Raw genomic sequence first — 12,330 nt, forward strand, 5'->3', positions numbered from 1 at the left:
CTCGTTATGGTTCTTTTATTGTTACTTTTTTACCCTCCTTTATTTAGTAAATATTTTCTTTACTCTATTTTTCTTAAAACTGCTGTGTTGGTTAAGATCTTGTAACTAAGCATTTCACGGTAAGGTCTACACCTGTTGTATTTGGCGCATGTGACAAATACAATTTGATTTGATTTTAAGCGGGGAGAACAGGCTCTGGTGGCTGAGGTCTCTGATGATCTTGGCCTTCCTTTTGTAGGTGTCCTGGCTTAGCTACAATACTACAATACTAGTTGACAACAACTATTGTCCCTGACATGACCACTAGATTGCGCTGTAGGGCTACTACATCTAGCCACAAAGGTATAAACGTAAACAGACCATCAGTCCCGACCGTGTTGCCTCACCCCTATGTATTGTCCATTGAGAGGATTGAAGCCACCTTTCGGCCATATTGGCACTCCCCAGTAGGAGCAGTCCTTCATAGGAATCAATGGAGAATTCTACACTATTTCAGTCAGCGGAGGCTGCTGAGAGGAAGACAGCTCGTAATAATGGCTGGAATGGAGTAAATGGAATGGTATCAAACACATGAGAAAACATTATTATGTGCCGTCCTCCCCTCAGCAGATTAAACGCAGACTCAGCGATATGACGTACACGCAGAGCGTAAACATCATAGTGGGTCAATTTCTGCAACAACTAAGAGTGTTGAAACGCAAGGCTCAACTTCTATGCTATTTGGTCAGCCTGAAGCAAACCCGTGCGCATGCGCTGTGACTGTGTGCGAGTGAAGTCTTGCATCTTGCTTATTTCAATATGCTGGTGGCAATGTCATTTCGCTGAGTCTACCTTTAAATGTTTCAAGGACAAAATTACATGTATTTAAGTATTTTTTAATTGTTGTATGGGAGACCGAAACATTAGTGATCTAACAATATATATACTTTAAGTTTTGTGTTATTTTAAATGTTTTATGTTTAGCTCACATAATATATAAAAAATATGCATTAAGGTGTCTGTAATAGAATAAATGCGTTTCTATAGCTTCCAAAATGTTTTTTTCAACGGTGGAGGGAGGACTTCAGATGGAGGCACGCTGGCTTTAACACAGCGCCCCCTATAGGGCATCTAGTGTAAATATAAATCATTGGTCCCGACAAACTGTACCATCTGCATCATGATGACTTGCACGGTAACGGAATGGTGCGTGGATTGTGAACATGCAGAAAAATGGAGACGTGAGATGAGAAGATATTCATGTTCAAATGATTGCCAATATGTTTTCCACATTTCTTTGCAGAAAGATCATCAATTCGAGGCAATTGATGTCAGGTCAGAACCGACTATTATTGCATGATATCAGTCATAAAAACAGCAACGATATTGCGTTCGTTGAACGCTGCCTCGTAATCTACAAGGTGGGGGTGGCTCATGTGCAATTTATCTAAAAGCCTAATAATTCACTATGCAAATTGCTTCCCTGCCTTGACAGTAAAATTAATATACATTTGGTTTTTTACTACTTTTGTCATTTTTACATTTATGAAGATAATAGCAATGCTTGCAAGTTGCAACAAGACAATTTCTGCTTTTTGTTTCAGATAGAGAAGTTGAGTGGATATCTTGATGTGCCTTTTCAACTTTGTCTGATGTACTGATGACACACCATCAACACAGAGGCTGAGATGTCTGCAGCAGAACCTGAGGCCTGTTCCTGCTCCTCTTCTTCACTTGATGTAGAAGAGAAATGTCAGTACTATGGCAATTCCAGCTCTGATCCTCCCACTGAACCACATCCAGACATGGACATGTTCTGGTACACATTAATATTAAACCTATATCTCTAAATCTCCAGATATTCCCATGATTTAATTGCTATTGACTGAATATGTTGACGTCGTTTTGTCACTACAGCTGTCACAGTGTCCAGGATTCCTTACTGAGCTCTGACAGCCGCTTCACAAACTATAGAGGGATTCTCAACTGGATCATTATCCTTCTGGTGAGTCATTCTCTCTGGATACTAAATGTGATCAAGTTCTATAAGCTATGCAGGCAAAGAGAAGAGACCAATATTGTATTTTGTGTGTTGTTGTTTTTTGCAGATCTTGACCCATGCTCACCTGTTCCTGGATAACTTTATACAGTGAGTACACACACAGACACACACTCGATCAGCAATTAATATGTTTTCTTTTTTCTCTGACATACCCTCTTCTGAACAGACATGGCTTCTTGATTGACTTGAGGAAAGTCTTGGAGCACCTTATGGAGGACAATTATAACTGGCCGTCTGTCAACCTGATACTGGGTGAGGCTTTGTCACCACTGCACTATTGTCAGCTTAACCAACTGCACAAGGAATATACAGTGAGGAAAAAAAGTATTTGATCCCCTGCTGATTTTGTACGTTTGCCCACTGACAAAGAAATGATCAGTCTATCATTTTAATGGTAGGTTTATTTGAACAGTGAGAGACAGAATAACAACAAAAAGAATCCAGAAAAACGCATGTCAAAAATGTTATAAATTGATTTGCATTTTAATGAGGGAAATAAGTATTTGACCCCCTCTCAATCAGAAAGATTTCTGGCTCCCAGGTGTCTTTTATACAGGTAACGAGCTGAGATTAGGAGCACACTCTTAAAGGGAATGCTCCTAATCTCAGCTTGTTACCTGTATAAAAGACACCTGTCCACAGAAGCAATCAATCAATCAGATTCCAAACTCTCCACCATGGCCAAGACCAAAGAGCTCTCCAAGGATATCAGGGACAAGATTGTAGACCTACACAAGGCTGGAATGGGCTACAAGACCATCACCAAGCAGCTTGGTGAGAAGGTGACAACAGTTGGTGCGATTATTCGCCAATGGAAGAAACACAAAAGAACTGTCAATCTCCCTCGGCCTGGGGCTCCATGCAAGATCTCACCTCGTGGAGTTGCAATGATCATGAGAACGGTGAGGAATCAGCCCAGAACTACACGGGAGGATCTTGTCAATGATCTCAAGGCAGCTGGGACCATAGTCACCAAGAAAACAATTGGTAACACACTACGCCATGAAGGACTGAAATCCTGCAGCGCCCGCAAGGTCCCCCTGCTCAAGAAAGCACATATACATGCCCGTCTGAAGTTTGCCAATGAACATTGAATGATTCAGAGGACAACTGGTTGAAAGTGTTATGGTCAGATGAGACCAAAATGGAGCTCTTTGGCATCAACTCAACTCGCCGTGTTTGGAGGAGGAGGAATGCTGCCTATGACGCCAAGAACACCATCCCCACCGTCAGATATGGAGGTGGAAACATTATGCTTTGGGGGTGTTTTTCTGCTAAGGGGACAGGACAACTTTACCGCATCAAAGGGACGATGGACGGGGCCATGTACCGTCAAATCTTGGGTGAGAACCTCCTTCCCTCAGCCAGGGCATTGAAAATGGGTTGTGGATGGGTATTCCAGCATGACAATGACCCAAAACACACGGCCAATGCAACAAAGGAGTGGCTCAAGAAGAAGCACATTAAGGTCCTGGAGTGGCCTAGCCAGTCTCCAGACCTTAATCCCATAGAAAATCTGTGGAGGGAGCTGAAGGTTCGAGTTGCCAAACATCAGCCTTGAAACCTTAATGACTTGGAGAAGATCTGCAAAGAGGAGTGGGACAAAATCCCTCCTGAGATGTGTGCAAACCTGGTGGCCAACTACAAGAAACGTCTGACAAGGGTTTTGCCACCAAGTACTAAGTCATGTTTTGCAGAGGGGTCAAATACTTATTTCCCTCATTAAAATGCAAATCATTTTATAACATTTTTGATATGCGTTTTTCTGGATTTTTTTGTTGTTGTTATTCTGTCTCTCACTGTTAAAATAAACCTACCATTAAAACTATAGACTGATCATTTCTTTGTCAGTGGGCAAACATACAAAATCAGCAGGGGATCAAATAATTTTTTCCCTCACTGTACTGTTAATGAATTTGAGTAATAAACTCACTCATCCTTCATTCTTCTCTCACCTTTGCAGCTGCCAATATGTTTGCTATTGCTGCTCTGCTACTTGAGAGGTGTCTGGATAAGGTGAGACAGTTCTACCCTTGGCTTTTCAAATAAGAGAGGCTAGGTTATGTGAACTGTCTCGCAAAGGTTGATATGTGTGTGTTGATTCTAGGGATCACTATCCCCCAGTGCAGGGCACTGTTTACACCTGGGGAACCTGGGATTACTAACACTTTTTCCTGCTGTCATCATTCTATATGATAGTTCAATATCAACAGGTAAATACCGCAAGTATGATATGCACAGATATTGACCTGTACCTGATATTCCAGGTTGTTCCATTGCAATAGAGCATATTTAGCTTTGTGTGGATGTGCACCTCAACTTAAGATGATGACTCACCCTGTCTGGTGAAACTGTTTCACTATCTGTCTATCAGGGGGAGCATATTTCTCACTCTGGACCTACACTGTTCTTGGGCTCAAGCTTTATTCTTACCAAGAAACCAACAATTGGTATCGTCAGGAGTCTGTTCCATCTCCAGGTATGTCAGTGGGAACCGTTTTTTTTTTCCTTCGTGGCTGCAGTTACCGCTGGTTGATTTCCTGCAGTTATCACTAATTGTAATTGCTGCTTAGGCTGAAGATAATTACTCTGTTGTTTGGATTTCTGGTGTGGTGAACATCTGTATATGTTTTCCAGGAGCAGACAAGTGTGTATTACATGAGACAAAAAAACATATAGAACACCTAACTATTAAAGGTGAGAACATCATTCTTTCTCACGCGTAATGGCTTGTGCACAATTTCTGCCTGTCTAGTTGTAGACTAAGAACACATAGACAGTTAAGGACATTGACATTGTTCTCTCTGTTAGACCTTTACTACTTTCTCCTGGCGCCCACTTTATGCTACCAGCGAGATTTCCCCTTCACACCAAGGGTCCGTATCAACGTTCTTTGTAAGACGCTGATAGAAATGGTGAGATAAAACCTCACCCACACAATACCTATCCCGTGTAATTATTGTTAAATGTTAATATGCATTGATTATCCACCATCTTATTTTGGGCCTCTACTTTCAGGTGGTCCTTACTCAAATTATTGTGGGAATTGTGCAGCAGGTGATATGTTTTAACTTTTAGGTTTAGTATTAAATTATCCTTCTGTTTGTAAGTCTGTCCATCTATCTAGGATTTATTTGAAATAGCTTTATCTTTATGTTACCCATTGTAATTATATTCCGTGTGTACCTTTTTGTTTTCCTATCAGTGGATTGAACCCATCTTCCAGAGATCAGAAAACTCCTTCTCTGTGAGTGAAAGCAATATCCCCTTTTCATCAAGAATGTAATGATATAATAATCTCACATTATTTCCTCTTTGACTTTTCCTTTCCTCTAGAATATGGACATCACTACCAGGGTGGAGCACTTGATGGAGCTTGTGGTAAGCGTGTTTGTGTTTTAGGGTAGTGGAGCATTATTAGTATGTTCTGGTGGTGTCAAACAATAGCCGTGTCAATAAAGCGGTCCAATTTCCTTTACAGGCTCCCAACCACTTCCTGTGGCTGATGTTCTCCTTCCTGTTTTCTCACTCCTACCTGAACTTCTGTGCTGAACTGTTGTGCTTTGGAGACCGCCATTTCTATGGGGATTGGTGGTCCGTTATATCCTAATCTTTCATTTTGGATGATCCACTTGTATGTGTTTATGTGTAATAGAGTAACAGATGTGTAATAGATTTATATTTTCATCTGCAGGAATGCTAAAACACTGAAATGTTTTTGGGGGAATTGGAATATTCCTCTTCATAGGTGGTGCTACAGGTAATAGTGACCCTTGACACCTAAATAGACTTTTCCATTCTCTCTCAGAAGAGGTATGGACTGTGTGTGTAAAACTAACTTCTATCACTCTTTATCCCTCTCTATCTCTGTCTCTTTTTCTCTTACATAAAGACACTTGTATACACCACTACTGAAAAAGAGGGTGTCACAAAAGCAAGCAGATTTGCTGGTCTTCCTGGTGTCAGCTGCCCTTTGCGAGGTACGACTGGTCATAGTAGGACTGGTTGTTGTTGTTGTTGTTATTGTTATTATTATGGTGTAGATGGGTGAGTACAATCAGTTCAGTTATCCTGTGCGAAATAATGATTAGTTGCTAACTGCTTAAAGCTGTCCCATGTGCTACTATGAGACAATCCATGGTAATGGGTTATGTATTTACATTTTGTTTTTTGTTCCTTGCAGTATGTCATTGCTCTGCCCTTACACAGCTGTCGTCTATGGATCTTCTTCATGATGATCTTTGAGGTGAGGGAAACTGAAATACCATCAAGTATATACTGTATGTGTTTATGCTGTGTGTGTGAACATGCATGTTAACTCCTCCCTCTCTTTCCCTGTCCCAGCTCCTGGTAGATGTTTACCTTGGAGACTATTTCAAGGGTAACTATGGCAATGGGCTGATGTGGCTGTGCTTTCTACTGGGTCCTCCCCTGGCTGTGCTGACCTATTTCCATGACCACTACATGAGTCACCATGGCCAACATCCTCCTGGACTGTCCGTTGCTGAGTGTTTGTCATGATCACTGTCTTATACACAATTGGATATAGCACTTTCGGATACCTTTGAAAGACTTACGTCCAGCAATGGACCATTTGTAGGGACAGTTGGCATATCAGACAAATTGTTCCCATTTTTGTTGAAAAACTCAAGAAATCAACACCTTCACAGCTATTCATAATGCTTTTGAATTTGAACAATCTGTGGATACGTCTTGTAATGATATGACTCAACCACACGTGAAAGATATGGCTGCTTATTCACTGTATATCAACATATGGTTTTGGTTCACCCAATTTTAATGTAAGCTTATGGATTATAGCCAATTTATTTCAGACAACATTAACTGCTGGGTGAAAACTATTGGTAAACCACAACATGTTGAATTTAAGCACTGTTCGAAATATGTAGCTTCCAATTGAATTGTTGTTACTCAGTATGGGGAAATGTGGTTTTAAATAAACAGCATTTGAAGCTTTGTTATCTTTGGTTTATTGAAGGAGCAATCAGCAGTTGCTACATACATTTTTGAACTTATAAATTAATGATATGTACCCATTGATTCTTGAAGAATATAACTTGTAAATGCCTCATGAGCTTAGTTCAACTGTAGTACCCCATCAGGACCGAAAATATAAGCTTGTTTTACTCCAATAAAAAAACACTATTTAGTATCAAAACATGGTTCAATCTATAATGTTGATATCATGGATGGTCAGTCATTGCATCCATAGCTCTGTCTATTAGTTTATTTGAAAGTGGTTACATTTCTCCATCCCCATCCCTCATTTTTGTATCAAAACGAGTGGGGATACCACGTTAACTGCTGTAAAGCCGTCAGATACTGTACATGTGTTTGCATGTTGTGAACCACCATTCAATGCGCTGGCCATTAATGTGAATCACGTGACCCCGTCATTGAGGCAGGCGGAAATGAAAGTTAACTAGCTAGTTGTACCAGCGGACCACAGCTAAAAAAGGTAATTATGCTAAAATTAACAAAATACGTTACCAACAATGTCAAGTAATATAGTGTTGTTGAATACATTTCTTAAATAGTACACATATCCATCTACGTTTACGAGAAAATGTGACAATTATCTTGTCCTTATGCCGACAACAAAGCTGTTCGCTAGCTTGCTAGGAGCTATCATCAAAATAGCTCACCATCTTCCGTGTTTTGTTTTTGTGTGCAGGGTATTTAAATACGGAGACAATGAGCCAATTTGAGTTACTGATCTGTAGCTACAGTTAATCGATACGTTTAGCGAGCTAGTAGTTTGCAGCAAATGCGATGTCTCACCTTGGAACTAGCTAGCTACATCTCTTACAGGCAGTAAATGTTGATGTTCTCGTCTTGTCGATTTCGTTGGGTTACGCTGTTTACTAGTAACGTTAGCTAGCTACGGTTAATCGATCCGCTAGATATATGCTTTCATAGTCGACATCAGTGATGCAATTACAAGGTGATTCACAAGGACTCGGCCACGACACAAGTTATTGGCCAAGAGATAGCAAACCTTATCAGACTAGCTAACCATCTCTTCGCGGATGTATGTGATGGCTAGCAAGGAGTTTGCTATGCTGGACGGAGGACGTGTATTTTAGGACGTGATAACACCCAGATATGAGTCGAAACTATTCGAGCTACTACTGTCTACTATGACTAGCTAGATATGTAGAGGAAATACAATCCACTGCCAGTTGTCATTGTGCCAAACAGTTCTTTCCAAGGTGGTGAGATGCCTAGATAGCTAATGTATGATCATTTGGATGTAGTAGTGTAGATGGCATTGGCATGATATTGTTGGCTAGTTCATGTCTATTGTAAGGATTCACTGAGACATGCTATTTTACTATGTATGTTGTTGTTTACGTTGTGGAGGGTACACAGGGGAAATGCATAACTAATTGTTTTGAATTGCAGTGTTTGATTTAGGCCTACTTTACAGTTTGCCTTCATGTCGGTTATGTGTGTTCTCTGATTGTGCCTGTGTGTGTGTCTCAGGGCTGTGATGTCATGGCAGCTGCCAGTGTGACAAGACCTGGCAATGTCCAGACCACAGAAAAATCACAGTTGACCTTGAAAGGTAATCATCAATATGAAACTTTTAATTCCTCTCATCTATCACCTTCTATTGTAACCTACTCTAATACTCATCCTCCTCTTCTCTATGTATGTCTGACATTTTCTCTCATTCCAACCACCCCCAGCTCTTTTCATCATCCATTGTTATTCCAGTTTCCCATTTGCTCTCCCTGCCATTTATTCCCTCCCTTTTGCTCTCTTTTCCCTCAGTGAATTGTTCATGAACTACTAATATGTCACCCATCACTCGTTCCCCCTCTCTTATAATATCAGATAAAACAGGTTTAATTCACCTTGACAGTTTAAAAGAATTGGAAGATTTCTGGTCTATTGAAAAGATACAGCAGTAGCCTAACAGTTATTCGGCCCATGTTTTCCTTAGCGGATATTTAATTAAATTCAAAGTTCATTCTGACATGGATAGGCAGACAGTTGTGACATTTCGCTGGCCAAGTGAGCAGCACAGTAATATGGAACAATCAACAACTAATTTCTTAACAGAACATGCAATCCAAGGGGCAATATCCACCTTGTTTTGCATGTGTCAGCTAGAGGGCGATATTTGCATTTCTGTGTTTTCTTGCCATACAGTTTCTTGTCATACAGTTACAAATGCAGAGTAGCTGTAATAAGAATGTTTTATTACTGTAGGTTAATGGTTGATCAGAGTTCGGTGTACCACAGTCATTCAAATGGTCTCTTTTTGTCATTTGCATATATGTTCATCAATTGTTGTTTTTTTCTTGCCGCAGTGGTCTCAGCAAAGCCTCAGTCACCTAAGCTGCCCACCCGTTCCAGACTCAGCTCTTTTGTGGAGGTGACTGCCGATGGCCTGACTAGTGAAACCAAGAAAACGGGAAAACGCACTGGACACCTTGAGCTACAGTGGAACGAGGACCTCACCCTGTGAGCCACAGCCCCCCTTCTCTCAATTCTGATACAACATGCCAATGCTATGCTGCTGTCCAGTAATACCACATGAATGTGTAATGTAGGTCTATCTGTCTGTGTAGCTGATTTTGACTTGTGTGTTGTGTAGGAATGTGACGCCTCAGAGCCACTTAGATCTGAAGTTGTGGAGCTGCCACACCTTGAGGAAGGAGTTGCTGGGAAGTGCCACCATTGACCTGCTTGACACCCTGCGTACACATGATGGCAAGAGTAAGACAATAAAAGTGTATTTTTAAAGTTGTTTTAATTTTTATGTAGGCCTAAGTCCATGGATTGTTAATAGGATTCCTAGTCATGCTACTAAAGTAGTCTTTCCAGTTGAAAGTATTTGAAAGATCAAATGTTACACTTGTGAAACAGACTCCCTCAGGATGTTTTTTTATACAAACATGTAAGAAGAAGAGAGAAAGAACTTTGGTTGCCTTTACGCAATTGATAGCGCACATCTTATCATCTCTTACTCGCCCTAATCCTTCATTTTCTTTCTCTCCTTCGTTTTCTCTTTCTTCACACTCTCCTCCATCTATCCCTCCCTCCATTCCACACTCCCCACTTTCCCTCCAGTGGAGAATCTGCAGCTCAGTCTGGTCTTGCAGACAGAGAACAAAGGCTCAGTTGTAGCAGGAGGCGAGCTGAACGTCTGTCTGGACGGCCTGGTTGTTGATCTGGGATCTTTGCCCAATGGCAGCACAGCAACAGACAGTGAGTCCCGCCTTACAACCCACATTCACACACACACGTTAACACTTACAAAAAAGTACACACTATTCTTAATGCAAACAAAATGCTCCCACACACATACACTTTCACTCTTTGTTGCATTTTCTATCTCTTGGTCTCTGGTATATATTCACACTCATTACATTTAGTGACATGTTTGTGGTGACTTATATTTGTTCTTTTTCAGACTCCACCCAAACGAAAAGTGGGGCTCATTTGGAAAAAGCCAAAGAGTTTTTACTTTGAAAGTGTGGTGGTCTCAAATGTGATGGAATATGAGTATTTTGAGCCATCGTTGCTCGTGTGCAAGTTTGCACACAGTCTTTCACGGGTTTTGGCAGAGTCTTTCACATGTTTTGAAACATGTGGACAGAAATACTGGGAAGCACTATATCTCTGTTTGACCACTTTCCACACTTTCTTGTAGGCCTAGTTGATACTCTTGCTTAACATCCACTAGGCCTATAACTTGTGGACACACTAACAGAATTAGATTTCAACAACAGTAATGGACCTGTCAATAGGGGTGGAAAAAAGGCCAAACAGCAGACAAACTTTTTTAAGACAAAGATTGGGCTTTTGACAAAGATTGGGCTTTCCTCTAGAGTTGTTTTTAATGAATAACAACCCATTAAACTTATTTATAGGGGTTGCTTGAGTTTCCCAGTTCATGCATCTCTCATCTTTGTATAAAACAACACACAAGCCTTTTCATACTGAATCACAGAGCCAGAGTCTTTCCTAGTGAATGAAGACAGCACAAGTCAGGGTTGGGTCTCTGAGCGTATGGTTCATAAATGTGTCTCTGTGTGTGTTTTATATATATCTAAATATGTGTGCATGAACATTAATATTGTTCTTAAAGCGCTGAATAAGCTCCACATCCTCTGTTCCTTTCGGATCTGTTACTTTGGTGTTCTCCAAGTATTGTTTCACACACGCACGACATCATCACGCACAGCCATGCGCACATGCTTGGGAGTACTTATGTGTAATTTGTTTCTCAGAATTGTGTAATTGAGTCTTATTTCTGTGAGCTGTGCAGGACAATCAACTCCTGTGATCCAGGACCGGGGAGGGGGGGGAATAGGTGTATTAAGGCAATGAAATGTGCTTTCTGATGTCATAATGTTCTTGTTTGTTGGGGATGGTTGTTAGTGAATAGAGGTCTTGAGTGTGCCCTCTGAGGTCAGATTGTTTTTGGGGGGGGGGGTGTTTTTTCGGGGATGTATGAAGGTCTGGAGTGTGTGCTCTGTGGCAGGTTGGTGTATAAAGGTTCAAGTGTGTGCCCTGCTGCTGGGGGAAGGTGTGTTAAGACCCTCTGTGTTCTCTCTGAAGGCAGCTCTGTTACTTTAGTGTTTTAAATCATTTCCCCTGGCAGATTATTTTTTTTGACACGCTGACACACACTGCTACCATAAACAGGCCTTTGTGCTGCAGCCAGTAAAAAAAACACACTTAGACCAGACAGTACTCACCTGTATGTAGTGGGGTCTGAAATTGACACCCTTGATAAAAATGAGCAAAAATGACTGAATAAAATAGATTTAAAATACTGCGCTACATGTAACTGCCGAAATATAGGATACACCAACATAGTGTCTTAATAGGGTGTTGGGCCACCATGAGCCAGAACAGCTTCAATGCATCTTGGCATAGATTCTACAAGGGTCTGGAACTCTATTGGAGGGATGCAACACCATTATTCCATGAGGTGTTTTGTTGATGGGGGTGGAAAACACTTGTCTCAGGAGCGGCTCCAGAATTTCCCATAAGTGTTAAATCCGGCTGTGATCTGGTGACTGAGATGGCATATGGTTTACAAAGTTTTTATGCTCATCAAACCATTCAGTGGCCACTCGTGCCCTGTGGATTGGGGCATTGTCATGGTAGCCAGAATAATGGCCTGGCAAGCATTTTAATACATGACCCTAAGCATAATGGAGTCTTATGATAGGGCAACATTTAGATTTCTGCCTAAATAGACATACCCAAGCATACATTATTTTCATGAGATGGCAATAAACAAT

At 41.0% G+C, this 12,330-nt stretch overlaps 2 protein-coding genes across 5 annotated transcripts in view; both read left to right on the top strand.

The window, feature by feature from the left end:
• The first annotated feature begins 1,128 nt into the window (after nucleotides 1-1,128).
• Nucleotides 1,129-7,019, top strand: LOC106560908 (diacylglycerol O-acyltransferase 1). Of its 3 annotated transcripts, none has more exons than XM_014124333.1 (19): nucleotides 1,129-1,185; nucleotides 1,283-1,314; nucleotides 1,584-1,798; nucleotides 1,897-1,984; nucleotides 2,088-2,128; nucleotides 2,208-2,293; nucleotides 4,005-4,057; nucleotides 4,149-4,254; nucleotides 4,416-4,520; nucleotides 4,679-4,738; nucleotides 4,853-4,956; nucleotides 5,060-5,098; nucleotides 5,247-5,288; nucleotides 5,378-5,422; nucleotides 5,523-5,635; nucleotides 5,736-5,801; nucleotides 5,934-6,021; nucleotides 6,225-6,287; nucleotides 6,386-7,019. In XM_014124333.1, exons 3-19 carry the CDS (start codon nucleotides 1,668-1,670, stop codon nucleotides 6,560-6,562), a joined length of 1,407 nt encoding a protein of 468 aa, XP_013979808.1. In that variant the 5' UTR covers nucleotides 1,129-1,185; nucleotides 1,283-1,314; nucleotides 1,584-1,667; the 3' UTR covers nucleotides 6,563-7,019. The 3 variants fall into 3 exon arrangements, with proteins under 3 accessions (XP_013979808.1, XP_045544110.1, XP_013979807.1); XM_045688154.1 differs by having other exon boundaries at nucleotides 1,137-1,185; nucleotides 1,283-1,400; XM_014124332.1 differs by having other exon boundaries at nucleotides 1,145-1,400.
• Nucleotides 7,020-7,430: 411 nt separating this feature from the next.
• LOC106560906 (NEDD4-like E3 ubiquitin-protein ligase WWP2) overlaps nucleotides 7,431-12,330 on the top strand; it is a 45,242-nt gene continuing 40,342 nt past the window's right edge. For both annotated transcript variants that reach the window (XM_014124325.3, XM_082957213.1), the window contains exons 1-5: nucleotides 7,431-7,520; nucleotides 8,549-8,630; nucleotides 9,382-9,535; nucleotides 9,669-9,790; nucleotides 10,145-10,282. In XM_014124325.3, coding sequence (XP_013979800.1) covers nucleotides 8,561-8,630; nucleotides 9,382-9,535; nucleotides 9,669-9,790; nucleotides 10,145-10,282 — 484 coding nt within the window. In that variant the 5' untranslated portion in view covers nucleotides 7,431-7,520; nucleotides 8,549-8,560. The remainder of the gene's footprint in view (nucleotides 7,521-8,548; nucleotides 8,631-9,381; nucleotides 9,536-9,668; nucleotides 9,791-10,144; nucleotides 10,283-12,330) is intronic.

Source organism: Salmo salar, chromosome 10 (genome assembly GCF_965601325.2).
Source record: "Salmo salar chromosome 10, fSalSal1, whole genome shotgun sequence".
Lineage (NCBI taxonomy): Eukaryota > Metazoa > Chordata > Actinopteri > Salmoniformes > Salmonidae > Salmo > Salmo salar.